This window comes from Eubalaena glacialis, chromosome 2 (genome assembly GCF_028564815.1).
Source record: "Eubalaena glacialis isolate mEubGla1 chromosome 2, mEubGla1.1.hap2.+ XY, whole genome shotgun sequence".
NCBI classification, from domain to species: domain Eukaryota; kingdom Metazoa; phylum Chordata; class Mammalia; order Artiodactyla; family Balaenidae; genus Eubalaena; species Eubalaena glacialis.
This window is the reverse complement of record NC_083717.1, coordinates 64,661,467-64,678,418: the sequence shown is the minus strand read 5'-3', so window position 1 is coordinate 64,678,418 and position 16,952 is coordinate 64,661,467. Positions and strand designations below refer to the sequence as shown.

Sequence of the window (16,952 nt, the reverse complement as noted above, 5' to 3'; positions counted from 1 at the left end):
GTATAGGAGTTTTGGGGGGAAATGAAAAACTTAGTTTTAGCATACTGGAGATAAAGTCAACAAATTCTGGAGAGCTATTTGGGAGTCATACCCATGGAGATGATTGCTTTAAGTCTAGCGAACGGTAGAAGAAACTATACAGAGAAAACCGTTACCTATACCAATCCTACAAATAAGGGACAGAAATGATCTTATTAACTCATTCACCATCCAGATGATTCAGAGACTAAAAAACGATATGAAAGTCACCTTAAAAATACTGCTTAGCAGTAATATTCCATTGTATATATGTGCCACATCCTCTTTATCCATTCATCTGTTGATGGACACTTAGGTTGCTTCCATGACCTGGCTATTGTAAATAGAGCTGCAATGAACATTGTGGTACATGTCTCTTTTTGAATTATGGTTTTCTCAGGGTATATGCCCAGTAATGCGATATCTGGGTCATATGGTAGTTCTATTTTTAGTTTTTTAAGGAACCTCCATACTGTTCTCCATAGTGGCTGTATCAATTTACATTCCCACCAATAGTGCAAGAGGGTTCCGTTTTCTCCACACCCTCTCCAGCATTTATTGTTTGTAGATTTTTTGATGATGGCCATTCTAAACAGTGTGAGGTGATACCTCATTGTAGTTTTGATTTGCATTTCTCTAATTAGTGATGTTGACGTTCTTTTCATGTATTTGTTGGCCATCTGTATGTCTTCTTTGAAGAAATGTCTATTTAGGTCTTCTGCCCATTTTTGGATTGGGTTGTTTGTTTTTGTGATATTGAGCTGCATGAGCTGCTTGTATATTCTGGAGATACATGTACCACAATGTTCATTGCAGCACTATTTACAATAGCTAGGACATGGAAGCAACCTAAATGTCCACCAACAGATGAATGGATAAAGAAAATGTGGCACATATATACAATGGAATATTACTCAGCCATAAAAAGAAACGAAATTGAGTTATTTGTAGTGAGGTGGATGGACCTAGAGTCTGTCATACAGAGTGAAGTCAGAGAAACAAATATCATATGCTAACACATATATATGGAATCTAAAAAAAAAAAAAAAAATGGTTCTGAAGAACCTAGGGGCAGGACAGGAATAAAGACGCAGATGTAGAGAATGGACTTGAGGACATGGGGAGAGGGAAGGGTAAGCTGGGACAAAGTGAGAGAGTGGCATGGACATACAGACACTACCAAATGTAAAACAGATAGCTAGTGGGAAGCAGCCGCATGGCACAGGGAGATCAGCTCGGTGCTTTGTGTCCACCTAGAGGGGTGGGATAGGGAGGGTGGGAGGGAGACACAAGAGGGAGGAGATATGGGGATATATGTATATGTATAGCTGATTCACTTTGTTATACAGCAGAAACCAACACACCATTGTAAAGCAATTATACTTCAATAAAGATGTTAAAAAAAATAAAATAAAACATGGTAGGTATAAAAACTAAGTGAAAGCAGCATACAGAGACTAAACAGTTATTCAAATGGCAGAGTTAAAAGTAGGAAGTTTTAAAAAAACACTAAAGTCATAAGGAGAGAAACTACTACTCTCACCTCAACTCCTCCACAGCAGGTAACAACTAATTAACAATTCACCAGCTCAGGAGGTAATGCTTATCAAATCCCCTTCAGGTAATTCATTTCTAACTGTCTTTATCTCATTAGATCAGTTATTTCACAACTGGAAAGGTCAGTGGATGGCTTCCTCAAAGACTGACACACTTCTTAGCAAATGCCAGTTATTAAATCACTTTGTCCAAAGAAAAAACAAAAACTATCCAGTTTTTTAAAAAATCATGTGCCCAGAAAATCAAGCCCATTTAAAATCCTGAAGATATGTGGATTTTGAGAATTCAGTAGATTCCATTTAGAAACAATTAGACTTTATTTTTCACAATATCAGATAACATTAGAACATGGCATATTTTCAAGATACACAAACAGAAACACACTTTAAAACTGTCCCTACCCTTCCCACCCCCAACCCCAGTAAGTATCTATCAGCATATTCTAAAAAGCAAAGCTTCTTCATGCAAGTGTTCACCAGAAACAACCACCACCACCTATTCCTAAAATAGCTAGTGATGAAACAGAAGGACAGTGAGAAAGCTGGAGAGGTGACTAACACACTGTGCAGGAGGGTGCTCTACAACTACTGGCATGCAGTGACTGTCAAGCAGATGAACAGAATCACAGGCAGAGACTACCAGCTAGAACCCTTAAAGGGGCTGAATGCTCCAAGCAGAAAGCCCAACTTCCTGGTTCCTCTCAGTAATTCTCAGTGAGAAAGAATTCTACCACCAAAAGGACTAAGGTTTGTAACAAAGGAAACTCTCAGGAACAAAACAGCAATTATAAATGCTAAATTCTTCAACAAATGAAAAATCTATGTACACTTTGGAGAATAATTTAAGCATGTTCCCTATTTACACTAAAAATATATAGCAGTGCTTTTCATTAAAATTAGTTTGCTCCATTACATAATTTCATCTTTAACAACTAAGCATATGATAGAGTATATTTCATTATAACTCAAAAATAGGGCACCTCCAAAGTGGAGTTATTTTATCCTACACTGAAGAGAACACTTTGGTTCTAATTATATATATCAATGGATACACAGGCTGCAACTTTTACAGTCCTACAGTTTGGCTCAGGGTAATGACTCATTTGTCTAATTAGAGAACTGGTCATGCATTTTTCTGTTTTTGTTGTTGTTTTTATTTTTTCTTTCTTAGAATATCAGTATTACCATTTAAAAACTGGGTCCATCTCCAATAAAAGATAAAGACAATGAGAATATTCTGGAACTTAGCAAAAATTTTAATTAACTAGGTCTTTGGAACAATCAAACAGCTTTTAAAACAGTTCAAAGATAAAATATTTAATGAGTCAAAAGAAGACCATCCTAAAATGTTTCTCCCATAATGAACAGATACTAAAGAAAAACATTAGAGACCCAACTTAATTAAGGATATGCACGGAAATAAAATGCATATCATTCCACCTCCTCAGTGATAATGTTTTAGTACATAATAGACATACAGGGTACTCATATTGTATTTTCCAGGACAATTCCAAAATCAAACACTTTATACCCATAAATACATTTGTACTTATCAAACTACATATGCCTAATTTGGGTTGAGATATGATAATAGTTATTTTCTTAATGCAGCTTTATTCAAACATAACTCCAATGTTGTAATTTGTGATTAAGACAAATTCACATTATCTATAGCCTTTTAGTTGGCTGGGTTGGCCCAGGGAGACATTTTTGGCATTGCTTATTAAATTTTTAAAAATTCATGTTTATTTTCTATTACTAAAAAATGCAGAGGGGAAGCAAGTTTAAAGCCAAAAAGAAAAGAAAAGAAAAGAGAATACCATTTCAGTTAAAAGCTACTGGATTATTTTTTATATACCCTATTCACTAGACCACGGAGGGATCAAGAAACTATGACCAGCAGGTCAAATACAGCCCATTGCCTGTTTTTGTAAATAGTTTTATTGGAACACAGCCATGTGCCTTTGTTTACTTATTGTCTATGGCTGTTTCCACTCTACAGTAACAGAGTTAAGCAGTTGCAACAGAGACTGTATAACCCATAAAGTCTAAAACATTTACTATCTGGCCCTTTACAAAAAAAAATTTTGAGGCTCCCTGCTCTAGACCTTTTAAGATATAACACAGAAAACTCCTACATTAGTGCTAAGTTAAAGAACTTTAATATTTTTTGCCTAATTTATGATTTGACATATACTGTTAAAGTGCCCTTTATCCAAGTCCTATTAAATTAAGGTTTAGCTTTAGTTGCTTTGTTCACTGAGGTTTCCCATGTACAAACCGTTATACGGAGAAGAAGCTGTGAAGGTTAGCTTTAGATTAGCAAAGACTATTCCCATCAGATTTGCTTGTTGCCTATTTTTCTTATATTGCTGTAAAATTACCATTTCGGAGTCACTGTGAGAGGCCTGACCCAGGCCGGGTGCAGGCCCTAGCTCAGAGTGAGAAGCTTGGTCAAGGGAGAGAAGGGGCTCAATAATGTCATCGTAATCATCTTCCTCTGTATCCCCCTCCCCATCGGCAAAAGTACCTCTAGTCAAGAAATCGGAGCGCGTCCGCGCCATTCGAGCTTTCTTTTTATGGGCCGGTCTGGCAACCTGCTTGACCAAATGATAAAACAAATAACACAACAATGTTTTGTTTTGGTTTTTGGGAGACGATGCCAATGAAAGACATCAGAGAGCTCATGAATTTCTTGAAACATCCCCTCCACCCCTGTGCCCTTTCCACTAGAAGTGACAGCGATAACCAAAAGCAATCCATATTCATTACTCTGGACAAAGAATAAGAATGGAAGCTAAATCTATACTGTTCTTCTCCGTAGCCAAGGAAGTCATCTTTCACTGCCATAATGAGTCACCAAAGTCACTTGCATAAATTGCCTTCTTTTCCTCAGCAACTTTTTTGTAAACATAATCTGGATTTTTAGGCACCCTTCCCTGCCTGAAGTACTCCTCTCTAAGTATAACAGACTTAACTCATGGCTTCTTTCTCTATAAACACTTGGGAGTAAATGAGTAGATGAGGTGCTCTACCTACAAGAATAATAATTTCCAAAACAGCGTGCACCTATTTTGCATAGAAGATAAATAAAACAAAAGTCAATACTTACCTCTCTTTGGCCCAGCCCAGTTAACTTCACAGGTTTCAAAGCTGGTTCATCTTGTTTATGGAGTTTAGGATTTCCACTGTTTAAGGCTTCCTTGGTGACACTTAGGATAAAACGACAGGATTACATTTCAATTCCTAGCAGATATCTCATGGCAGCAGTCTTAAAAGTATAGCATGAAATATAGTCTAACAAGTCCGGTCAAAGAAATGGATTTGATAATGAGAAAGGGAAAATACCAAATCCCCAAATCTTTAGAATCAGTCTCAGAAGAAGGGGCCTTTAATCATTATAAAATACCTGATAGTAGCCACCCAGTGATAAGGACCTCATTACTTTGTTTTATACTGAGATGGTCCTATTGATAAGCAAATTTTCATTCTGAAATCTCTCTGTAGCTTTCATCTGTGGTCTTAGTTTAAAATTTTTAGAATAAAATCAACACTGGCAGAATAAGAAACTGTTATCAAGCTAAGAGAAGTATGCCCCAAACCATAAAGATGGTATAGTGTTAGTCTGTGAAAATTTAATTCTGCTTGAATAACCAAATGATATGGCTGCTTTATCATTCAATTCTCTCTAGAAATGAATGTCTGTGTCTGATGAAAATCTGAACAGAACCTGTACTTTTATGGCCCCAATTATCTATATTAACTCAGAACCATGAGTCTTAAAATTTATCAACAGGACTGTAAACTCACTGAAAATCATATCTTACCTTCTAGCATACTGCTGGGTTTAAAGTAGACACTAACTTATAATACCATTTGGCAGAGTAATTGCCCTTGCATTCAAAATCTTCCACTTAATTTTATAAATGAAGGCCTAGGTTATCTTGTCCTTTGCCCTATGCAATAATCCCTAAACAACGTTAATTAGATGTCAATCTTTCTGATAGCTAAAAGCTTCTCAGAGATCTCCCTTCTGACCAGTGTACAATCAAGTCCAGCAATCTTCGGTTGTCCTGAATAATCCTTTTGGTTATTAAAAATCTCTCTTGCCACAGTTGAGCCATTTACCTTCAATTTGTTCTCCAAAAGAGAAACAATTAATAGGACCTTTGATAGCACCTGACCACTCTAACTTTTAAACTCAACAGCATTTTCTCTAAGTTTCTCCATGATTTCTTTTTTGTTCTCCCTTACTAACCAGCTGAAGACTACGATGTACTTATCACCACTATGGCATAGAAAGGACACTAATCTAATGTTACTTCCTAATCATGACATCCAATGCTGATTTCTAAACAGGAAACTCAAATTCTGGTCTCAGCTGTTTCTCTAAATATGTGACCTTATACAAGTCATTTCACCTCCATGGGCACCAGTGACCTCATCTATAATAATGTGGGAACTGGACTAGATATTATAACTTAGAAACACTAACATATATGATTCTATAAAATGCTAATGTTTCTAGTATTACTTACAGAACAAGAGAAGATGTGAAGTATGAATTTTACTTAACCTTTCACACAAACAATCTAATATATAATCATTTTGAGGATAAATAGATATTAATAAGGTAAAGCAAACTAGGTCAAGTAGCTGTAAGACTTTATCTTGGCAAAATGATAAAAGGAATAATTCACAAGGATGATTAATGTTTTTGAAATCTGTAAGTCTTCTACAAAACAGATTCATGGATGTAACAACTATGCACATACACACACACACACATGCACACCCCTCACATAACTAAAATTAATCAGAATGACAGAAAATAATGTTTTTAACATTCTCTGGTGGGCTTATATGCTACACAGAGTCTGAACTTCTGGGCAATCTCTAGGTTAATGCGCAGCACTAGGCTCTCAAGTTGTCATGTAGTCCAACTGCATTTCATACTCCTCTATAAAAATTCTTAGTGGAAAAATAAAGTATCAATGATCTCTTGCCCATATTTACAGAGTTTCTATAAAATCTGTAATTTTAAAGACTGACAGAGTTAAAAGTTGAGGTTATGATGAGAAAAAGTTATTTTCAGAGTTAACATGAAACTTTTTTAGCCCTAAGACATAGCCCTCCTTTCATTTAAACAGTGATATTCTCCCACAAGAACAGAAAGAATTCACTGTATACATAGCCTTAATATAAATATCTTAAATTTTATCAAATTTGTTTTCATGTACCACTTAAGAAATGCTTTCTCACAGCTACCACTACTTAAGACAACTTAAAAGAATAAAGAACTTCCACTTATGTGAGGTATTTAAAGTAGTCACAGGGAATTCCCTGGCGGTCCAATGATTAGGACTCCATGCTTTCACTGCCAAGGGCCCAGGTTCAATCCCTGGTTGGGGAACTAAGATCTCACAAGCCGCGCAGACAAAAGTAAAAATTAAAAAATACATACAGTAGTCATATTTTTAGAAACAGAAAGTAGAATGGTGGTTGCCAGGGGCTGGGGGTAAGGGGAAAAGGGGGGCTGCTTTCAATGGGTAATTGAGTTTGTTTTGCAAGATGAAAAAGCTCTAGAGATCTGTTGCACAACAATGTGCACATAGTTAACACAACTGAACTGTACACTTTAAAATGGTTAAGATGGTAAATTTTATGTGGTTTTTATCCCCCCCCCCAAAAAAAGTACAAAGAACTTAATGCAGACCATAAATAGGCCAACAGCTGTGACAAAGCACATTAACTTTAAAGCCTGATACTAACAAGCTTGGACTGCTACACCTAACAGCTCTAGGGCAACCAGCAATTGCTGACTGCCTACTAAGTTTCCAGGCACTGTACAGCCCTTCACAAATGCTTTCTCACTTAATGGGGAGGAACCAAAAACCCTGCTATCTGTGCTTAGTCAAAGACTCCTAGGGTATAATTATATCCAATTTCAGGTGGCTGGTGGAGTCAACAATTAGGAAATTTTTTTACACACAGCAAATGGCTAATTTGAGTGGCACCCATACAAATAGTTGAGGCAGATCAAGGCACCCTAATGAAAATTTCCAAAAAGCTTCCCATTTATACATAAAAATAAATAAAGACTTCACTTACAGGGAACTACTCATATTTTCCTTTGGCGTGAAGAAAATGGCCCTAGTAGTTCCATCTCTGAAAGGGTCATCAGATTTGTAGCTACAAGGCTGAGTTGGCCTAAGGTGTTCTCTTTTTGAAATGCGATTATTAGAGAGTTTACAGGCTACATTCAGTTGGGTGGACATTCTGTCTGTCTTGGATAGTTCCTTAACAGCACTAGATTGGCATGGGCCTCCTTTTCTTTCAAAGAACAGAGTGACAGGTCGGTCCTTCAAGGGTAAGTGAGCAGAGGGACTGTCTTTTGGGGCAAGAGCAGCATCTTTTACAGTTACTGATGGAGTCCCAACTACACTGGGTTCGTCCTTATTTGGGGTATTCAGGATGAGGAGAGAGGATGGCCTCTCTATTCTTTGCTTTGACTGATGGAAAGATGGTACCAGAAAAGTCTCTCCAGTTCTTGGCTTTTCAATTGTCTTAAAGGCTTTACGCTCCTTTTCTAAAATATCTGTTTGCTGGCGAATCTGTTCCATCATCTCTTTTTCATTCTGCTGCTGCAATTGCTTTTGCCTTTCTTCCTTCTCAGTGTTTAGCTTTTCTAACTTCTTAAGCACAATATTGGAAGAATCTGTATTCAAAGAAGCAACAACTTGATTTTCCCCTGGGAAGTGGTACTTTCTGGCTTCCCTGTTGATATCCAAAGTAAGAGATGGAAGTGTTTCTTCACTTTCCAATAGTTTGTTTCTCTGGACACTTGTGTCTAGCTGAGACCTTGTTTTCAGTGGGTCTTGTTGGGGAATATAAAAAAATGTAGGCAGACTATTTGAAATAAAGGAGTCTCTCAGCTGTGGTTTACAGGTAATAGATTCAGAACTGCAAACCAGTTTTTCCTTCATAGCCCCATTCTTTAAATGCACTGAGTCAGAAGGTGCCCTCTTTTGAATCAATGTATAGTTAGTCTCACTTGAGGTACTGAGGGCATTGTCCTGCGAATCAAAATTTGGACTGCTAGATATCTTAGGTGACAGAAATGGCACATCTCCTTCATCTAGAATTATGGGCTCTAGTTTGCTCTTTTGGCTTTCCTCACAGCTCAGAAGTTCCAAGCTTCCTTGAGAGCTTTCACTATCAGGTGTACCCTGTAAAGACTGAAGGCCCTCAGGCATCAGTTCTGTAGACCACCTACGTTCTTCTGAAGGAGACACACCACCAAGAGAACGGACTTTCAGCAATTCTAAACTAAATATAGCTTGCTCTAGTTCTCTCATTCTCCGACTTTCTCTTTTGGCCCGACCCACTTTTTTCTGGTGGAGATCTTCCAAGGACTTGGGTCTCTCTCTTACAGTCACATCTCCCTGCAAGTCCATACCACTTTGACTTCTGGCTCTCTCCTGTCGCTTGTTTGGGGACTCGTTCAAGCAGTCCTTTGAACTTTCATGACTAATTCGATTACTCTCTATCACAGATTTACATTCCTCTATGGCTTTTACTCTGTTGTCAAATGAACAATCCTCCCATTCTGAAGGGTCTGAACCGTGAATTTCCAGAGTTCCATATGGCTTGATATTTGCCAATCCAAGTTTTAGTTTTGTTTTTTTTAGTCTTTGTTCTTTTAAAGCTTTAAATCTATATCAAAACAGGAAAAAAAAAATAGGCTAGAGATATCTCTTGGTTACCACTGGAGAGAATACATTTACTGAGAATTTTTTAAAAAGTGGAAAGTCTCAAAAATTTTCTTTTTATAATATTAAGTAATTCTTAAACTAACTTGGATGCACATTTCACAATTCTATTTCTAGTGGAGAAGACAAACTGAGATAACCAATTCTAACTCAAGTTAGGCAAATGTTAGAGCAGACATATAAGAAGTACTTGACAAGTGAGGAGTTAATTATTATAGCAAAAAAGATTACCTTTGTCTTGCTCTGAATCCTCTACATAGTGATTGCAAAAGGATAATTTTGTTCCTTTGTTCTTGATACCTCTTACTTTCCCTGTAGCCTTTCCATCTCGCCTGTATGCAGATAGCAGCCATGTGCCTCCGTCTATAGTGCTCCCTCCATTTCTGCTGGATGACGATGGCTGCAGTCCGGAGCTCCAAATACCGCTGCCTCTCTAAGTAAGCACGCCAGGAAGCTTGAAGAAGAGTGGCTGCACTAGCCATAACTAAAGCATCCTGCTGCACAGCTGCATCTCTGACTTGCTTCTGATTTAGGTAATTCCTCCAGAATCGCTGTGGGGAAGACAAAATAATAAAAACTGTTGTCATATCTTATAACACATTCTCACAGAAATTTCTTATGTCATAACTAGAGGTTAAGTGGCTAAACAGCTAAACTGTGGGTGGTTAAAGTAAAAAAAGTTTCCTTTTCCAGATATGCCTGGCTAAAATAACTATTTTAGATAATATAACCTCAATGAAGTTAATTATACAACTTAAAGTAATTTAAAACTTTTTGATGCTTTCATGCCCTACAAATTAATTTTAACAAATTACATTATATTCTCACCTACAATTTGCCAATACTAATGGGTTTAACGTCAACGTGTATACATTGCAAAGATTAAGATATTAAAGATTTTCTTGTACAAACAGTAAAGATCCTGTGGAAAACAGCTATCATATAAATCAATGAGGGAGAAAATAAAAGATAAATGTAAAATATGATACCTTTCATCCAAAATGAATACTAACAACAACAATGTACACATAATTCTCAAATATCACTCAGAAAACTAAAAATAACTTGCCAACAAAAACTAAGGCACATAACTCCTTTGCCCCTAATCATACCTCGCAAGACATTATAACTATAAATTCAATTTAATTTCAATTGAACTCCATTAATATTTATTAAAAGTCTATTATTATATGCCAGGTAATCTGTTGGATGCTGTGAACATTTAACAAATGAGTAGGACACATTCTCGCCACTGAAGAAATTTACATTCTTACTTAAATGTTTCACAGTAAAACAGTTCTAGTTACTAAAACACAGGCTAAATAAACTAGCCAATCTCATGCAAAGAATCTCTTGTTTCCTACTTGGATGATAACGGATGCCTGTCTCAGATGGAGGAAATGCTGCCTACACAGCAAGACCCTGAACCATCGCTGCAACAATATGATTCTGCGGAGCACCTCTTGGTGAAGCAGATCTTGGAGGTGTTGTCGTTCCTGCTCCTTTAGGAATACCTACCAGAAGGAAAAAAGATGAAGCATACAGCTTAAGAAGAAATGAGAAATTTATTTCATGCATCATTGTTCCTATAGTAAGCTTTTTTAGAGAAGAACAGACACAGTGGCAGACAGGTACAAGCAGTACTGATAAATATTTCCATCAACTTAGCCAAAGCAGTCATTCTCAAACTGGAAAGGAGGCATTAGAATATAGAAGGGGAACTGGAAAGGTGAACATCACTACAAAAATCCCAGTGCCAGAGACTGTGATACATTATTCCCTTGGGAACTTCACCATTAGGAGCCAATGTAGTACTGGTAATATTAATATGTCATATTTTTCAAGGATGTTGGAGTGGGGAAAAAAAAAAGATGACAACCATAGATTTTAAAGTTTGATCATAATATGAATAAACCAATAATGATAGTCTTTTTGAAACCCAGTATGCGTCAAAGGCTTCTTGCTGCCCAAAGCTATTCATCAGTTTACTTATTTACTCCTTCATTCTATTATAAATCTTTAGGAATTCAGGGGGATACAAAGATAACTTAGACATAGTCCGTTTGGAAACAGGATTTACACTTCAACATTAAGAGCAGGTAGATATTAAAAACTGTATATATTTAAGGTGTACAATGTGATGTTTTGATGTATGTATAAACATTTTGAAATGATTACCACAATCTAATTAACATATCCATCACTTCCCATTTTTGTCAAAAATTTTAAAATATTCTTAGAAAGTACAGATAGATATTAGATACCCAAAGAGGAAAACAGTAAGCTATTCAGGGCAAGAGACAGAGGACTCCACCTGAGCAAAACAAGGAGTTGGAAATAAGAATAAAGGTACAGGGACTCCCCTGGTGGTCCAGTGGTTAAGAATCCACCTGTCAAGGCAGGGGATGTGGGTTCGATCCCTGGTCGGGGAACTAAGATCCCACATGCCACAGCCCAACTAAGCCCATGTGCCGCAACTACTGAGCCCGCGTGCCACAACTAGAGAGAAGCCTGTGCGCCGCAACGAAGATCCCGCCGGCCGCAACTAAGACCCAACACAGCCAAATAAATAAATAAATAAATTTCTAAAAATGTAAAAAAAAAAACTTATAAAAAAAGAAATAAAGATACATACTGGGATGATGGAACAATTAATGGCATGAAGTGGGGCTTCCCTGGTGGTGCAGTGGTTAAGAATCCACCTGCCAATGCACGGGACATGGATTCGAGCCCTGGTCCGGGAAGATCCCACATGCCGCGGAGCAACTGAGCCCGTGCGCCACAACTACTGAGCCTGCGCTCTAGAGCCCGCAAGCCACAACTACTGAGCCCACATGCCACAACTACTGAAGCCTGCACACCTAGAGCCCGTGCTCCGCAACGAAGAGTAGCCCCTGCTCGCCGCAACTAGAGAAAGCCCACATGTAACACCAAAGACCCATTGCAGCCAAAAATAAATAAATAAATAAATATATTAAAAAAAAGAAAAGAAGTGTGAAGTCACAACATGGAGGTTCTTGAAAAAGAGAAAGATGTTAGATTTAATGAGGAGGTTATAAGGGGATTATTATTGAGCAGGAGGCTGACATAAAGTATATTAAGATGATGATTTTGATACTATGGGTAGAGTGAGTTAAATGGAATAAAAAATAGACTGGCATTAGATGATGGATCTGTTTACTATAAGAGAAATGTGTGAGAGCTACAAAACAGAACTAAAATGGAAACAGTAAGAATGGAGAAAAAGGGAGAGATGCGAGAAACATTTATAAGGAAAAAACAGAAACGGAACTTTGTAAAATGATTAAAGGGTAAGACAAAATATGATTATGGTTTCTAGCCTAAGAAACTAGAAGAAAGGTGACAGAGAAAAAGAGTAGTTAATTAGTTAAAGACAGTAGGGGAATCCGGATAAGGTCACTTTAGGCAAATTGAGTTGATAATTACAGTGCAATACCTAGGAAGAAATGCTTTTTAAGCAGTTAAAATTATAGGCAGCACTAGAGCATTGGCCATAAGCTCTTTGATTAATACTGACTATATTATTAAGTAAAAGTCTTGGCCTAATCGATATCCTTATGATATCTGGTACACTATCTTTCTTATAAACATTCTCCTCGGCAAAGACTGCCATTATTACTTATATACAAAAATGCACTCAATCTGGCAAAAGCTGTATATATTATATTTACCATGGATTTTCCAACTTGATAATTATCTGGATTAAGATTTATTTTCCTGAAGAAATCCTGAATGTTAAATTTGGATGGAATAATATTTCGGGGAAGAAGTACGTGGAAATGGCTCACAAAATCCTGAAAAGTGAAAAGAAAATGTTGTAAAATCACAAAAGAATTATTTGTAAACAAAATCCTAAACTAGCTAATTGTCCTTTTATTGATCTTTTTCTCATTATTTTAAACAGGGTGAAACCAAGAAATTACTTGTTAATTTAAAATATTTCAAAAGGTTAATTAGTAAAATGGTGGGGGGAGATAGTGATTCCTACATATTTTGTTATCAAAGGGGAATGAAAGAAGAAAAGAAGGGCAGAAACTAATTCTCCCTTTGAGAAAGCTGTACTAAAGACCAAAGAAAAGGTTATTTAACAAAAATCTGAATTTTTTAGCAGAAAAATAAGCAAAGGTGACAGCTATTTCAGGGTACAACTGAGAATAAAGCTTTCCCTCAACAGTAAAGACCTGCTCAGCTGCTGAAAAGCTTCAAAATAATTTCTATATCCGTAGCAGCAGTAGCTGATGAGAACAGTTGTGAGCCTTGCTGGCAGCCTCCTATGTAAGAAAATCCTGCTGAGAAAACTTTAGGAAAAATCAAATGGGATCTTTTCTTTTGAACTAGATAGTTCTGATTGAAGTATTTCAATTACTGGCGTAATCAGTGTGAAGAACTGCCATGTTATGAGTAAAATTATATTAACAAACATTCAGATCAAATGAGAATAGCCAAGTAGTGGATTCTATTACAACACAAGCTTAATGAGATTGCTGTCATTCAATGGAAATGAGTATTCTCTATCCCTCTTCAATTCTGTATGCAAAAGATAGAATGTAAAGGAAGAATCAGGAGAAATAAACAACAAGTGAGACCCAAATAAAAAATAAGGCATAGGAATAATTTACTTGATGTACAAATACATTTAAATATCACTATAAAGCATAACCTGGAAAGAATATTTGCAGCTGTATCCTGATTGGCGAATTCGAACTGTCTCCAGCATCCCAGTGTACCGAAGCTGTCTAAGTACCAAGGTATCACTGAACCTTAATGGCAACTAAAACAAAGCAAATGGAAAAAAGATTAACCCAGGAGAATAGATCTCCAAATTAATGTTTGTCTTATAAGTGTAGTTAAGTTTTGAATATCTAGGAATTGACTGGAGGCTGTCTGGTTAAGATACAGCAGAGGTGATGGGACAATCTTACCTCCCCAGCTGGTAGCTTCAGAAAAGTTCTAACTGCCTGACCAAAAGGAAAAAAGAGACACCAAGCTTCCAGGCTTCTCTACTTGCAGAAGAAGAGGGCCTTCAAAGCTCAAAAGGAATGTAGTTGCCCACAGGCCACATAGTCTAGTCACTATAAAATTTGTAACACGATTAACCTACTTATACATAGTCAAGACTGTCTATATTTTTATTAAGTAAGATTTTATCTACAATCTCACTCAGAAACGACTTACCCCACACTCTTCCAGTTGCCTTGGTTAACTTGAGAGCTGACATATTTCTTCTTGTATGACCAGTACAAGGTTAAAAGAAGTTTACTTCCCTAGTTTTTGCTGATGATACTGGTATGACACATTGAAAAACAAAAAATTCCTATAATCCCTGAGAATTGATCTCTCATTGTATAGGCATCAACAGGGAAGAGGCTAAAGGGAGGCATTAGATCATCACCATTCATGACACTTTGTCACTCCTAGGTATCTCATACGCATATTTTTAGACATTCAAAAGAGGCTGTATTTGGAGCTTCTGATATTTCTCCCTATTCTCTGAATACTATTTTCAATGATCCACTAAGGCAATCCCAAATATTTTCCTGCAGAAAGATGGGGCATACTAGCTGTCAAAAAAAAAAAAAAAAAAGTCAAGTGGGCAACTTATGTTAAATAATAATAGCAGTTAATATTTAGTACTTATTCTCTGCCCTTAAATACTTCATTAATTGAACTCTTTGCATAGCAAGAATAACAGGGACTCAAACTTCTATTTAACTGTAAATAAAATGGTTTCCTCTTTTGTCACTACAAAAGAATGGCTAACATTTACTAAGTGCTTAGTATGGGCCAGGAAGATTCTAAGTACTTTATAGGTATTGACTCATATGTATTCACAAAACACTATGAGGTTGGTCCTACAATTCCAGTATATTCTTACACAGATGAAAATATTTAAGGCATAGAAAGGTTAAGTAACTCATCTAAGATCACAAAGCTTATAACTAGCAGAGCTAGAGACTGCTTATTAAGAATTAAGAAAGCTGAACCTAATTCCTACGACATTTTAGCAGTTTGGGTTAGAACTATTTTTTTCCTATGATGGACATAAAGATGACAACTGTTTACACTTAACAGATGTATTTTGCAAAGCTCTAATAAGGGGAACTGTCATATAAAACAAGAAGAAATCAAGAATGTTGAGTATCTTCCCTATTTTGAAGAGACAAGAATCTCTAAACACGAAAAATGCCATGCAAGTTCTGTAAGAATAATTGATACCTTATATCTAAACAAGAGAGATTAACCTTGGTACGGGTAACAAAAGTTGCATAAAATTCTTTTATATGATGGATGGAATTTCAAGAGATTTTTGCTTCTGCAGGAGATGCTAAATTCTAGGAGATGCTAAATTGAGCCCATATAAATACTTTTCAGGAAGGTAAGTGAGGAAATAAGAAGGATATTCATAGAAAATATAGAACACTGTTTTCCTTACAAAGATTATAGATAGCTCTTCCCCGCCACTTATTCTCCTTAGAAAGAATTTAAAGCTTGGTTTGAAGTAAGCTGAGCTAGAAGCTCTTATTTACAGACATTTTTACCTTTTCGGCATTAGAGCGAATGCATTTTACAAAATACGGTTCTGCTTGACCAAGTGTTTCCATCAGCTTGCTTAATGAGGCCTGCAATACAAAGCAATATAATTAGCACATACTCTCATTCCAAACTGGCAATGAATGGTTTATAAATATAAACAACAATGTTGGTAAAATATGCAAAAAAAAGTGGTATACATAGAAATAGGTTTGTTTCGGAAAAGCACATTGTGTACACTGCCATACTGATTAAACTGAGGCCAGTTAAGGATGAGGATGGCAGTTTAACCTTAAAGCTGACAGACTGGCAATGGTAAATATTGCAGATATATTTTATAGTAATCTAAGTCTATAATAAATTTTTTACCTTTCTTCACATTTCATGAAACAACTTCATTCAAACTCATGCGGTCTTAGAGTAACTTTGGGAAAAACATCCAGTAGGGTATCCAGGAAGGTAGTAGTCCCCTGCTTCAATTTTAATGTTTGAGTATGTAGTGATGTTCCCTCTTTCATTCCTGATGCTGATAATTTGTGCTTTGCCTCTTTTTTCCAGATTAGTCTGACTGGAGGTTTATAAATTTTCTGATATTTTCAACGAACGAGCTTTTTTATTTCATTGGTTTTTCTCTATTATTTTTCTGTTTTCGATCTCACTGATGATTTCTACTTTATCATTTCACTCCTGCTTGCTTTGGGTTTAATGTTTTTCTTTTTCTAGTTTCTTAGGGTAGAAGCTTAGATTACTGACTTAAGGCCTTTCTCCTTTTCTAATAAGAGCATTTAATGTTATAAATTAACCTTGGAGTACTGATTTAGCTGCACTGCACAAACTGTGGTATTTTATTTTCATTCCATTTAAAATATTTTTTAAACTGTCCTTCCTCTTTGACTCGTGTTTTATTTAGATGTCTTTTTAATTTGCCAAATATTTGGGGATTGTTATCTTTCTTTTATTGATTTCTGGTTTAATTACAGTCAGATAACATATTTTGTTTATTAGTATTCTATTTATCTGTTGGCTTTTCAGCTACATCTCTTTGTATTGTTTT

At 36.4% G+C, this 16,952-nt stretch overlaps 1 protein-coding gene across 9 annotated transcripts in view; it reads right to left on the bottom strand.

Moving 5' to 3' along the window:
• MYO9A (myosin IXA) overlaps positions 1-16,952 on the bottom strand; it is a 279,267-nt gene that overhangs the window by 80,814 nt on the left and 181,501 nt on the right. For 7 of the 9 annotated variants that reach the window (XM_061180112.1, XM_061180113.1, XM_061180111.1 and 4 more), the window contains 8 exons: positions 15,907-15,987; positions 14,028-14,138; positions 13,039-13,161; positions 10,711-10,860; positions 9,578-9,897; positions 7,686-9,290; positions 4,687-4,786; positions 3,959-4,174 (listed from right to left, as the gene is read on the bottom strand). In XM_061180112.1, coding sequence (XP_061036095.1) covers positions 3,959-4,174; positions 4,687-4,786; positions 7,686-9,290; positions 9,578-9,897; positions 10,711-10,860; positions 13,039-13,161; positions 14,028-14,138; positions 15,907-15,987 — 2,706 coding nt within the window. The remainder of the gene's footprint in view (positions 1-3,958; positions 4,175-4,686; positions 4,787-7,685; positions 9,291-9,577; positions 9,898-10,710; positions 10,861-13,038; positions 13,162-14,027; positions 14,139-15,906; positions 15,988-16,952) is intronic. The other 2 variants (XM_061180115.1, XM_061180118.1) reach the window with 2 other exon arrangements.